The 14,371-nt window shown below is 33.6% G+C and overlaps 1 protein-coding gene and 1 long non-coding RNA gene across 2 annotated transcripts in view; one reads left to right on the forward strand and one right to left on the reverse strand.

The window, feature by feature from the left end:
- The first annotated feature begins 1,638 nt into the window (after nucleotides 1–1,638).
- Nucleotides 1,639–14,371, forward strand: part of LOC106110254 (Krueppel-like factor 6) — a 62,861-nt gene continuing 50,128 nt past the window's right edge. The window contains exon 1 of the mRNA XM_013292008.1: nucleotides 1,639–1,817. Within this exon, the coding sequence (XP_013147462.1) occupies nucleotides 1,716–1,817 (102 nt within the window). The 5' untranslated portion in view covers nucleotides 1,639–1,715. The remainder of the gene's footprint in view (nucleotides 1,818–14,371) is intronic.
- Nucleotides 12,359–13,045, reverse strand: LOC106110255. Its single transcript, XR_001226069.1, has 2 exons — nucleotides 13,000–13,045; nucleotides 12,359–12,883 (listed from the first exon to the last, which is right to left on the reverse strand). It is a non-coding gene; the product is annotated as an uncharacterized LOC106110255 (long non-coding RNA).

Below are 14,371 nucleotides of genomic sequence, written 5' to 3' on the forward strand. Positions count from 1 at the left end.
AAAAATTTTACAAATATCATAAATGCGAAAGTTTAGATGAATGTTTTGTTACAGTTTGTAGATTAAACTGCTGAACAGATCTCGATCTCTCGTTTTAAAGTGCGGTTGCATTGCATTGACTCACGGTTGATTAAATAGTTTTCATATTACCAAATATCTATGCAATGAGTAGTGTTTATTGCTGCGTGAGTATGAATGGAGTTGTCACGGGTTGTTGCGTACGCGCGTACGGTAACGGGGACCGTCCACATGCCGGCGTTGCGCGGGAGTTGTAGTTTACACAGATTAATTAACCTCCAGAGATTACTAAGAATCTTGATAAATTTCTGGAAACTAGAATTATTTGATAAACTTAAACGAAGTTTACATTTATCGGCAAGCCGAAGCGAATTTTTTTTTTACTTTTTGTCTAAATCACTAAATGTTTTTTCCTTAAATTATTTGTATAAATAATTCTACAAGAAGTATATGTATTTTATTCTGTGGTGTATTATTTAGGTTACATATTAGGTTGAGTATTATCTTACATTGTAAAATTTGAGCTCATATTCTCTCAGATGTTTTTAAATAAGAAAATAGTAAGAACGATATACATTTAGAAAAAAAGTTAACGTTTGTGTGATAAAGTCCTAAGATAATATATTAATATCAAAGATAAGGCAAACTATATAATGCTAGAATGACGTGAGCAAATTCAGATATCAGTTAGTATTTTAACATTAACTTTCAATTGGAATGAGTAACTTCATATAGTATATTACATTATTACAACAGTTTAAAGAATTTAAAGCAAGCATTTGAGCATGTCTTTTATATTTTCCAAAAGGTCAAAATATTTGCCTTCGGTTTTAAACTATTTTTTATAAAATCTGATTAGTAGAACAAAAAGTGGAAGATAACATGCAAAGAAATTGCTTCTAGCATTTTGTCTTTAACACGAATATTTTAATAAAGCGTGTTAAAATGTGTTTCTTCTAAGTAATTACAGGATACAGCCGAAGGCAAATTTATATTAAAGTCTTCCTGGTCCTGGTGGCTTCTGTAAGGCGTTTTAATTGCTTTTTGAAGCTAATATTGTTTTGTATCGTGTGGCCATGGATAATTAGGAATAAAATATTTCATGAAATTTAATTTTGGCAGATGTTATAGCTTAAGTTTCGAGGTTTCCTGATTTAATGAACATGCCACAGCTATGAGTTATTCATCTGTAGCACAAAAAATGAATCTATTGTATTTATTTACAATACATTTACGTGCAAAATTAATTGTATGTAACTTGTTAATTATTTCGTAATTTTTAATAAGATTTTTAAAACACAAATTAGTAATCTTGTTAGGACATAAAACAAGATATTGTTCCCGTTAAAAATGTTTTTGGGTTTAAATAACTTATTTTTTGAGGAACTTAACAATAATTAACATTTTAACCAATTTTTTGTAAAAGCCTATTTTTTACGTACTTCAAAAATGTACGTCTCCTCAGTTACCCCCTATTAAAATTCCATAACATTATCTGCTATCCTTAAGGACGAAAAAAGAGAAAGCAATACACATTGTCTCTGTTTGTTTCTAGTCTACGCAAGAGGATATTCGCGGGGTGGGCGCGGCTTGAGGGGAAGCCGGCGCGAGACGCGGTAAACCAGTCGTGCGCGTTCTCTCGTAGGGGCTTTACGTGAATTGTGTGAAAATTTCGTTCGGCGTCACATGTAAGCACGATGGATGTTCTTCCGAGCGGTAACCTATTCCGCGAGTTGCAAGACGTAACGGACACCGGCTATTTCGAATGGAAGCTGTCCCTAGAAGACTATTGGCAACAGGTAAGTGACGCTGCGCGGTGACTCTACCACTTTGGCATGCACTGGAAGCGAACAAGCTGGCGCATTATATTGTTTAACAATTTTTGAGACTTGAATGTTGGGAGGCGTCGCGCTTGCGTGAAACTTCGCGGTCGATTTTCAACGAATCTTCAACCTAAACCGACGATCTTCTTAACCCCTGTTGAAACTTGACAATGCCCAAAAAGTTTCCTAAAATTTCCCTACCGAAAAAGTAGAGGACTTGCCGCTGTGCGCTGTACAACACCGCGCGTTTACTACGCTGGAACGTGCTTACGCCACAACTAAAAATATCCTAGCAATGTTTTAAAAAGTTCGCATTAACGGTTTATCTTATTAACCGAGTTTGTATACACACAAGTGTTCAGTTTCTTACTTTTTGTAATAACTGGTCGAGTATTATTTTGAAATTGCCGCGGCAACACTGCTCCTCACAGTTCAACGTTGAAAACAAACTTTATTTTACAAAGTTTACGCTTCAACTTTTCAAACGTTGTCGGCAGTTATTTTTTATTTACGAATGTTACAGGATTAAGGGGAATTAAATGGTTATATGCAGTTTTTTGTATCCAGAATAATTATTGTGATGTAGATTTTTAATTTTGGTTGTTATTGACAATCATTTCACTTTTTTATCAAAGTGGGTTGGTCATTTTTGAAAAGAACGGGGAAAAATATTATTTAAGGCGTAAAATAGTAACTACATGGATTTAACTTTTCTACAATAAGGGTTAATACAGTATGTTAATCATTATTCATATTACATTAATTTTATTTAATGTATAAAAATGATTTTAAATGTATAAATTTTTAATGACTTACGTTTTTTACAAAACTTCATCTACAGTTTCTCTGGGCTTTTGAGATTAGTTTAAACTTCTTTAACAGTAACTTAAATCGAGGATCTCTTGGAAATCTTGGACCAGTAGTGAGGCAAAATCTAAACTTGAAGTGGGCAAGTAGACAACTTAGCCCGCGAGGCTTCTCAAGTCGATCGACCATTTTTTGTTTAGTTTTGATTTCGTCTGTTCTAGAGATCGTAAGCTGATCTGAAGCTGGACGGTAAATTTGATCTAAGCAAAAGTCGACTCTGTTGGGTTAGTCAATTTTAAAACTGTTTTGCTGTTGGCACGAGATAATTTAACCAAACATCTATCATTTAATCTGTCCAACTCAAGATAAATCGGGCGTTCTTAGGTCCCATACCAGATCTTAACTGTTTCCTCGTAGAATGAAGTCATGGCCGAATCCCTACAGTACCTTGGGGACTTTGTTTACTTTTTATATGTCTGCTGTTACATTTGATCTGTTTGCCTGCAGAATAGTGGTTTTTGTAGGAGATTGCGGGCGTTTCCCATTCGACCGATTGGTCTTTTGATCAATGGGCCTAATGAGATATATTTTTTCCTCTTAACCGACTTCCGTCTTTTCATCTATACGCCCGGTGTAAGTACATGATTATGTACAGTATTGTAAAGTAATCATTGATTGTTATAGTTAAAGAACATACAGTTTATTATGATCTTTTATGTTTTTTGTTACTGGATAGTTTTATTTAATTTTGAAAATAAACATACACGTTTTGAAAAGGATTGGACAAATATGAGCACGATTTTCCATTATATTAGATTAATATGGCGAAAGGAAAATATACCACTGCATCGACTGATCGGTCAACAGAGCCGGCGGAAGGGAAACATCATACGAGACTGCAGGTCCAAGGTGGACAGTTTCAGAGTTCAAAGTTATTATAGGTATCCTAGACTGATTGGGTTAACTTGAGTTATTGAATTACGATTTCGAATAAGAGGCTTATGATAGCTACAGATTGGTTTTGATAGCTTGAAGTAATGACTTGGAATATTGGAATGTAGTAAATCTATCTGCAAATCCTCAAAACGACCCAAATACGTTTCGCTACTAGCACTACGTTCGAATTTAATCTGTTCAAGCTGAAATTTGTGTATTGTCGGCAGAGAAGGCGGGTCACGAACAACTGATATAGATTGTGAAGATTTGAAAAAATGGAAAAATAAATCTTCAACTTGTTAACAAATTAGACCGGCTGTTCGGATTTTAATCCGGCTGTTAAGCTGATCAAGCAACACAGTAGAATCGTTCTTCAATGATCCTAATTTGTGTTAATTGGCTTCATTAATATAGTAAAATTTGCGCTATCAAGTATTTTACATATACTTTTTTACTGTACAATATTGAAGTTCCAACAAATGTACTAAAATATTTTAAAACGTTATCCGAACACCAGGAAGGATATTCAGCTAGTATTTGGTTGTATGATTTTTATTTGCACTGCAGTCTTTTTTACTCTTGACCCATTTTAATTTGTTTTTGAAACCAGATTAATTAGGACACTTAAAAGTTTGAAGAATTTAAGGTTTTTACGTATTTGTAAAGAAATCCATAAATATTAAAGATATTGATTATCAACATTGATAACGTTTACGTAACTTCGAGATAGTCGCTCATGCATTCAGTTACTGTGGGTATTACGCTGCCCAAAATCGGTGCAATTGTAAAAACATTTTGTAACCTCTCTTTTCAGAGAAAGACACGGATGAGCATAGATATCCATAAGTTTACATAGTTTTGATGGTCCAAAATGGTAAAATGATAGAATTAAAAAAAATATATATAAAACGTTTCGTTTCCATGAACAACATGATTCTGAAAAATGCGTTCTTTTGAACCTTTCCAAATATTTTGCTTGAGCTGTATACAGAATAACAATTCAGAGAATGTTTTCGCATTGTGATGTTTATGATAATATTCCACCTTGTCGGTTCAGTAATTATTTATCAAAAGTTGTAAAGGTATTTCACTGAATCTGATATTAATGTCCATATCTAATCAACTGCATGGAAGTATGGCTATTGTTTCCAACCTTGTCCGTGGCAATCGAAGTTCTCACTAAATGACGCATAATTGTGGGATTTTACTAGTAAAATAACGAAATAATAAATGTTTTGCATCTGTTCACGCATTATAAGCGTACGATAGTGAAAGCATGTAACAAGTGTAGGTACTTCGGTAGTCTTGATATCAAGATTTCAGCTTATAATTTTGTAAGAAGAGTCATTCATTTGTATTTATAGTGTAGGAAACATTCCTGCGAGATAACCCGAGTACGGAATGACGATTAAAGTTAATTCGTGACAATTAGGCACGCAGTGTCCGTCATGGCTGTTACTGTAAAACCACGAACTGTGGACATTTCTAAAATTTACATTTTCCTAAAATTTACCAACCAGATAATGTAAATTTTGCAAAGTTATTTTTATTTCGGGCATCTAGAACCATTCGCTAGATCAATCTCGGTGCGTTACATATCAAAAATAATTAGATATTTTTAACAGCAATTAAAATTATATGCTAATTAAAATATAAATAAAACATTAAAGTGTCACATGTAAGTGACTAAAAATGACGTAACTTTTCGGACGTTTTAACAAAACTAGTTGGTAAATCTTGATATTACCAGTAAATGTTAGTATTCACCGAAGTTTCAACCTTTACTGTAACATACGGCTAGAGGTTGAAGCTTTTGGGTGACTCGTCCACCCAAGCGTATCTTAACGATGTAGGTACTCGCCATTAAACAATCGGTATATCTCGGCACTATACTACCGCTAAACGGCCTGCAATTGTCAGGACATTATTTCCACGAATATTCAAAAATGTCGTATCTACTAAGACAAAAATAACAGGAGAAAAAGGTGGTTAGCGGATTCTTAAAAAAAATGAATTTGTAAAAGTGAATGTTATGAAAACAAAGACTTCTTAAGCTTCAAGTAAAAAAAAACATGATTACTTTAAAAGAAATACAGTTTCTCAGTAATTTTTCCTAATTGCTATATTTCGAATTTTCATATAAGTAAATCCAAATCATTGCAACCGCGCTCGAGTTATGACCAGCTTACCGATAAACTGGATTTTCTGTATATTTAATAAATTCCTCGCAGTCGTTGCATTGTGATGAAGCTTACGAGTGCTTGAGTTTCTACGATGATTATGTTGCTATTCGTTTTAAGATAGTACACATAATTTTTATGTAATATAAGCTTTCGTCCGAGACTCCTGCCGCGTGGTAAAAAAATAAAAGTGAGTAACCTATACGATCTTCCAGGATATCCTCTAAGTCTATGTGAAATTTGATACAGATCCGTTAAGCCGTTTAGGCTACAAACTCTACAAACATCCATCCATCTAAACTTTCGCATATACTCGTATAATATTTGTAAGATTTTCATATTTAGCAATTTAATTTTAGAGGTTATTGTATGTTTATGTTGTTCAATTTTTTATTTAAAATGCTAAAATTCGAAATTTGTACATCTATCGGAAATATAATGTGTGTAAAACTGACTTATTCTAACACGGTGACTAGTTGCTCCGTCGTTTTAAGAGCATTACATGCATCTGTGCAAAAACGATTAAAAAGATGCCTTTACGTTTAATTTCAACGTCTTTTAGAAATATTATTACATAAATGAATGCCTCAAGTTACATGTTTGACTACCTGTTGACCGTAATTTCCCTTGCAATGAATTTCTATCACTAAATCGCTACCAAAAGTTATTTAAATTAAAACCGATGGCAGAATATTTAGTAATAATTTCACGCTTTAAGTGAACAACGGTGCTTTACAAATTTTTTCCGTTTTCATCGCGACACAGAGCACTTTTTATTACAAAAAGTGGACGTGGAATAAATTGAACCTAAATAAGCGAGATACGAAGTCTACGGTTACGCAATACCTCTACAGAGGCAACTTTAAGAACAGCGCTGCTTTTCAAAAGGCAGCAGTTGTCATTTTGTTGCAAACATCAAAAAAATATGGTTTTAAAATTATAAACTACTTTTGAGTTGTCGCTGTTTTCGAGCGCGAAGCAGTGCTGTAGACTGGATACGTTGCAGGATGACGGCTGCTAGGCTAGAGATTTAATATCTCTAGTAATATCTCTAACAGCGGTAACGGTAGCGAGACTGACAATTTTATGTTATTCAGTTGCGAACAGGAACTCGGCACAAGAGAGGACATCGCATTTTAAAATCTCGTAACAGCGATTCATCAGTTAGGGATGAAAGACACATTTAAAATATTTTAATATTTCTAGTATTCTCATTTACACTATCCTACGGTATTTTGATGCCTGTCAAATATGTGTATTGTTTTTTTATTAGAGCTACCAACTTTCCACACATATCATTAATTGCGATATCATCACTTAGCATATGAAATGCATGTGCTTTGTTACGTAAGATTAACTGTGGATGTTTATTTTTACATTACTTCTTCAGTTTTACGCTGAATTCAACCGCCACGCAACCCGGTCGGGGTTAGTTTTCAAATACTAAGAATGTTTAATTGCCATGGGACGTTTCTACCGATTTAACATTCGGGTCTGGAAATATAATCCCAAGGGAAGGAAGTTGAAAAAGTAAATGTTAAAAGGAATCTTGTTTCTGCCGAAGTTTTGACGGCGAGGAACCGGCTGCGGCTGTGAGATCGATAACTTTACTAACAAGATTATACTGTCGCTCTAATAAATATTGCTAATATGTTTGGCAATAGAATACGATGTAGGTAAGCTGAAGATAAACGATACATCACTTGTGTGTAACATGGATAGACAAGCGCAGCGGCACTCTTTGGTGGGACATAGTACTATTCAAACGAAGTGTAATTTTGTCACTAAACTGAAGTACTGGTTTACAATTCTTTTCATAACTTAACACAATTATATACGCCACGCGGTACAATAGTTTCCACAGAACATTGTTGACATGTGGAATATCAGTTACTAGAAACAGCAACAGGAAGCGGGCAAAGCAAACACATTGTTTTAGGAAACCGCACTAATTGGGGCATAGATTGTTGAGGGATATCCAATATGGTACAGATCGGAAAATGAACAATAGACCATAACATATATGTACATATAAATGGCATCATCTATATAATTGTGAAGATAGTTACTGTCTGTCTAATTTACAAATTAGGGTTGACATACACTGGCGAATCTAGCCGTGGCTTAAGTGAAAATGAGGACCAGGACTGGTCCGTGGTACATGGCTGGCCAAGGTGGACTTGAAGGTCAACCTACGGTCTCGGAGGGGTTGCGAACGATAATAAGTGTTGGGGCGACTCCCACATAATCCTAAATTGCGGATAAAAGGCTCAATATGCACTGACAACATCAAACGGTCGGCGTTCGGCAATCATTAGTTAATGTTCGTCAAACAAAGACTACAGTTTGGAGTCGCTGCTAATAAATGTTGCACGCTGCACTTCGACAGCTTGTAGCTGTTGACGAATAGAAATCCAAAGGTCACATACGTTTTATAGTTATTTTTTCTCCACTGTCTACATCTAATGTATTCTCAGACTGTGGTCAAAAAACATAATTATTTTAGATTTAAAATACGTGCACTCGGATCTTAATTCAAAGGTTATTCAAAACAAACTAGATCATTGAGAGATGAGACTTTTATTTAATCTATTATATGTACGTTGAACAACAAAATTACTTTAATGTATACGTGTTGCAAAAGGGGTTACAATTATAGCAAAAGCAAGCCAAGAGTTTGCGTTTGCGAGTTTGATAACAAACTGGAGTGTAATTAGTTACATAAGTACTAACATTTATTTTTGAATCAGCTGATTGTTAAGCATCTTTACGATGTGGCGATCTTTATCGTTACAACATTGAGATAATAGTCTCTATGTATGTACATACATTCAATGTTTTCGGGGTATCGCTATTCTGATAAAAGTATTTACTTTGAAAATGCAATGAACAGATAGTATATCAGCAGTGTATGACTTCATATTTTATTATTGTATCAATTTTACGTACTAAGTGACGGATGGATAGCGTGAAGGACATCGTAATGAAGGAAGTGGACACTGAAATGACGGATATTTTCGATGTCGAAAAATGTTATGCTGGCACTATAATATCGAGTGAAAAAATTGTAAAATTTTGTGTACAGTCAAAGAATTAAATGTCGAATTAGAGTTTTAATTTAACGCGTATACTAGCAAAATATGTGACCCGGTGGGCATAATTTAAATTAAACTTTTATAGCGCCCTTCTATGCCATTTTCAGTATTTATTTAGGTTTTACATATTTTCTGTTAGAATCAACAGATAGTAGCGTTTCATTTATCGAGTTAGACAACCTTGTTTGACTATGTGTATGTTGCTGGACAGGTTTTCGACCTAATTGCATTGTGAGCGTCCAATGACATTTTACTGAAACGGAGAGGAAAAAATAATAGAGGATTGACGTCTATCCGTTATTATATTAAACAAAAACAGTTTTTGTATTCAATGCGGGTTTTTTATGAAAATAAATGCACATTTAAAATAAATGCATATCTAGTTTTAAGGATAATTTCAACCATTTTAATTAATAGTAAGTAACAAAGTAATCGTCAGCAATAGATAATTCCATCCGGATATTATTCGATAGTTATATATCTACATGTGTGTCATGCGCTAACATCAAGTATAACATGATTTGATTGCAGTAGGCAGTAGTTAGGTATTCAATGCATAGACATGTTGCTAGGAAATTTAAATTTAGTATACAAAAATTGTCACCCGAAAGTAATATGAGTTTATCGAGAGTATCTTTTGCTTTGCAATTTAAGGTCCTGTCATTTCTAGTTCGCACTCTGACAAAAATACTAATTAAATGGAAATAAACCTTTACTACGTGTGTTTAAAATAATTTTTTTTACATCCGCGTATTATTTTGTCGATTTCTGAGTGATTCAGTGGTTTTTATAAGAATTTTAGCGCTGAATATATCACTTGAATGTATGCTGCGAGAAAATTCACGTAGTACATGTGAGTCAATCGCAGTCGTGACATGTTGTATGAGACATGTTCATGTTTACGATTTACAAATAATCGAGTGTGCGCTGTTCATTACTTTGATGTTACAAGTGAATGAAGTAGATCATGATATATTGTTTTTCTGTTTTAGACACATGTGTTCGATCTACTACTTTTGTATGAAATTAGACGAAAAGGATTTGTACTAAGCGAGTAATATTGTAGAGAAACGTATATCGCTGTACTGAACTTGATCTTGATTCGAATTCCGGGAATATCCTTTGAATCAAATGCAACGTAATGGTATGATCATATAAGACGCAGATTGGAGCGTTCTCATACTAATCCGATTTAGTGTTGATTGCACAGGTTCGGAAGCGAGACAATAATCCGTCCATGTTTAAAATAAACCGTTATTAATTGAATTTCCGCTTTGTGCTCCTTCATGTATGCAGACTAATTAAAATGATCGGTCAATTGTGAAACAAGCGTCGTGCGGGTGGGACTTGGTTGACGAGCATAATGCGGACCTTAACACTAATGCAAAAGTTTATCGCATGCGGGCGCTATGGCATGCTTGATAGAAAATCTCTCGCAACACGCGTGCTGTATAACGACAGAGTTATCGATTATCGAAAATGCCCTTTTAGAGTATTTCTTATGTATATGTTCAAAACACAATATATAAAAATAAAATAATTGCTTGCACGAATATTCCGATAAAAATAAAGGATCTGAACCAAAAGCATGCTGAAGTTTTACGTAATGAGTGAAAGTTAGGTGCTGGAATTTGAAACTTACTTATTCCTCAATCGCCTCTTTTTCTCGTCTAATATTTCCGTTGTTTAAAACAAAAAAACTACCAGAACATCAAACACTATGTATAATATGAACCGCTTTAACGCATGCTTCACGGTCATTTTCCTTAAACATCTTCGTTTATTCTGGAATGTATAATTAGATTCACTATCCTTATCATCTAGGTCATCGTTATATTGTAGATCCCAAAGTTTCCAGCAACAGCGGAACCCAATTATCGAACTCGATTAAATTCTGCTTCTAGGGTATTCATATTTAATATATTAAATAATTAATTTCGAAAATATATCTGAGGATTGAAATAGCAATCTCATCATTCGTATGGGCAAGATATCAATCTTTCAATAATCTTCATTTATCCGTCCCTCTTAAACACAGTACTAGAAAAACTGTTGGATCGATCTTTCGGGGGGTTTATTGAGTTCTGCCGTACGACAAAACCTAAATCCTTTCAATATTAAACTTTATTTTATTAACATAAGTTCCAAGTCTATTACCGTAATGAATCAGTACTGTATCAATAATGAGTCATTTTAAATTATTGATGCAAAGTTAAATTATGTATGTGAGTTATTTATAAGTGACTCAGTCACAAATCTAAACCGATTGAGGAAAAGCAAATAGTGTATGGCCGGAGCGAGCACATTGATTTAAATTATATTACGGTTGACAATTTAAAATACAGAAATTGAAATGTCTAAGAATATGATAAAAGTATTTTAACACAACAATTGCTGTTTTACGTATGTAAATGAATAACGAAAAATTATATTAACAACTAGCTGGTGCCCGCGACTTCGTAGGTAAATAAATAGGTAGCCTATAATATGCCCGTCTATGTCAGTTACCCTTCAGTGAAAGTCCGGTCGAAATCGAAGGAAGAATCGATCGATCGAAGTTTCGGTGATTACCCAGAACAAACGCGGCTTGCGAATAGACAAACAAAAATGTTTAAACGCGAAAACTGTTTTTTTTTTTTAAATATCACTCCAATTTTATTATAGGTATAGATAGATAGATAGATAGATATAGACAATAGATAAAAGATCAAAGCTTATTACGAACACAGATCTAACGCATTCCTAGCTATTTGTATCTTCCGCCATCTCTAAGTAACTTAAGCAGGCATTATTCAGAAAATCCGTATGCTTCTCGAGAAAGTTTTAAATCTCACAAAGAATTAAAGTTGTACCTTTCAAAACAAAATTCAATGTTGCAGACGGTTTTAAATGCAGCGCTTTTGTAATTTGCCCAGACGAATGTATAAAGTCGCAAGATTTCAATTTAAAGTACACTAAGTGATAAAAAATAGTAAGTCACTTTTTAAGTATATTTGTTCGATGTTCAATTGGTAGACTCTTTATAATTTGCAAAATGAAAACGAACGGCTTTCACAATCGATTGGTGACATAGATATTTAAAGCAAATATTTTATACTAAATCATTACAGACTTATTAAAATATATTAATTTGACTAGAATATGTAGTATTAACGTTAGTAAAGTTAAAAGTTTTCACAAGAGAATGAAATATACAGAGCTTTGTTCTTCGTTGTGCACGAAATCGAGTTACTCAAGCCGATGTTGACCTCAGTTATTAAGTTAACTAGGCGAGCCGGGGTGTTTTAACTCCATTGAAGTAACTTTTTAATTCCATGTTTGTCACCGTAACTTTGTAAACAATTTTTATTTGTATATTTTATAACGGTATTTTATCACACACGCATATGAATGTTACTTAAAAAAAATAATTCCGATTAATACGACGATAGTTACACCTTTCGACATATGTCGGGTCTAATTGAACGACATTGTAATTATAGGTAAAAATAAAAATCAATAATCAGTAAAGAAATTTATTTAATCATCGCCGTATTCCAGTACGCTATAATGACCTGCATCAAAACATCCCGAAAATAATAGGTGTTTAATTACTCTACCTCTTCCATAATCTATTGTTCTATTGCTCATGTTGACGTGTACCTTAAATGTGTAGTCATTGTATAGTTCGCTTGCGCAGTGTATTTCCACATGCCCGCCGTATTGACCATCTCTGGACATTAATCTTTGATAATCCGAAGAACTCATTATAGTTAAACTGTACGATGTGTCGCCGATTATAAAGTTTTTATATCTATTCCATTCACTAACAACTCTATTAACGACGTTCAACCGTATTTCTCGATGTCTTTCTTGATTATTGTATACGCAATAAGAAATCGATCTGAACAGACAATTTCCGTCACCATAAATCGATATTACTCTCGGTGACATATTCTTTCATTAAGCCAAACTTTTTACTGTTACAAAAATGTCAGTTGAGACTTGTCAAAGCTTTAATAAATCATGGCGTCCGAAATCTTATCTGTCAAAAAAAAGATCGATTTATTAATACTTTTCTTTTCCACTCGTCCCTTGTTAAAATAATTATAACAGTTAAAGACTAAAATAAAAAATAGAAAAAAATAACAGACGTCTCACCTTAAATTTTGAAGTTCGAAATCACGCTTTTGAAATTTTATCTTTGTCCTGTCAAAATATATTTTTTCTCTATAACTAAAACCTTTTTAAAGTTTTGTATTTTGAATACTTGTCCAATTAAATATTAATTAATAAACAAGTACGTATGAATTGTAATTGGCAAAGAAATGCGACGATCGTTGAATTGATTGAATTCAATTAGTGATTCACATTGAGTGCAGAAGCGGAAGAAGGTATTACACATAACGTATCATAAGACGATGCAATTTGCGTGATTGGCGTGGAGAGAGCGCCGACTCCTTGACAATTTTATTGAATACAAGATTAAATTAAAGCCCGAATACGTACTCATAGGTACTCCAAGGAGAGATGGCATCTATATACATAATCATAACGCAAAATATGCAATTTTGCAGAAGAGCCATTTCAGTGTACGTTAATAAAATGGAAATGTCAACTAAGACCACATACTACGTTACGTACAATATTACACGGTTCAGTAATAATGCTTTCTATATAATCTGTAAGATTTATTATGTAGAAGTAAGTGACTGCTTACCTTTGTGTGTGCATACAAAGTTTCTCTGGACACATTGCTTTATATCCCGGGGGAAAAGTTTGACTTGAATATTCCAAGGATATTTGGCTGCTCGCAAATTAAAATACATGAGTATAACTATACCAAAAATGTAAAATATAAAGAATGTAAAAAAAATGAAATAATGTCATAGTCTAAGCGAAAAGTTTTATGGGAAATGGGAAACGTTTTTTTAATTATTGGGAGATACTTTTCTATGAGGCGTCAGATCATCCTGTCGAAGAATCCAGGAACTTTAATTTGTAGTTTTGATAAATACTTTTCGTGCAGTACTGCCTAATATATTTTAAACAAAAATCAAACAAAAATGTAGGTGAAAAAGTGGAGCAGATTAAATAGTTGCAATCTTTATATACTTTATTAAATTGGATTCGCGTTATATATGTAAAATAATTTATTTATTCACTTGTGTTTATGTATATTTAGTCCGAATTGATTACACAATCACGAGTGAACGAACCGGACGATGGTCAATGTCACAATGAATTAGCACCGCGATGATAGCAAAGAGATTTGAGATATTTTTGGCGTAAGTTATAAGAACTAGCGGAAAAATTAAGGAGATAACCAACTCCTATGAAATTGCTGATTACACAATGATTAAAAGAAATGAGCGCTTGACTAATTCCAGCAATTACGTCACAGAGGCACTCTAAAAAATTGAATAATGTTTATGTCTGTAAAACAGAAGAGTGACTCTTGTCAGTTGTATTAAGCTTTTAAATTGGACCACGAAATTTAATTTACGGACAGATTACTATAGAATGGTCGTAT

Source organism: Papilio polytes, unplaced genomic scaffold (assembly GCF_000836215.1).
Source record: "Papilio polytes unplaced genomic scaffold, Ppol_1.0 DF820711.1, whole genome shotgun sequence".
NCBI lineage: Eukaryota > Metazoa > Arthropoda > Insecta > Lepidoptera > Papilionidae > Papilio > Papilio polytes.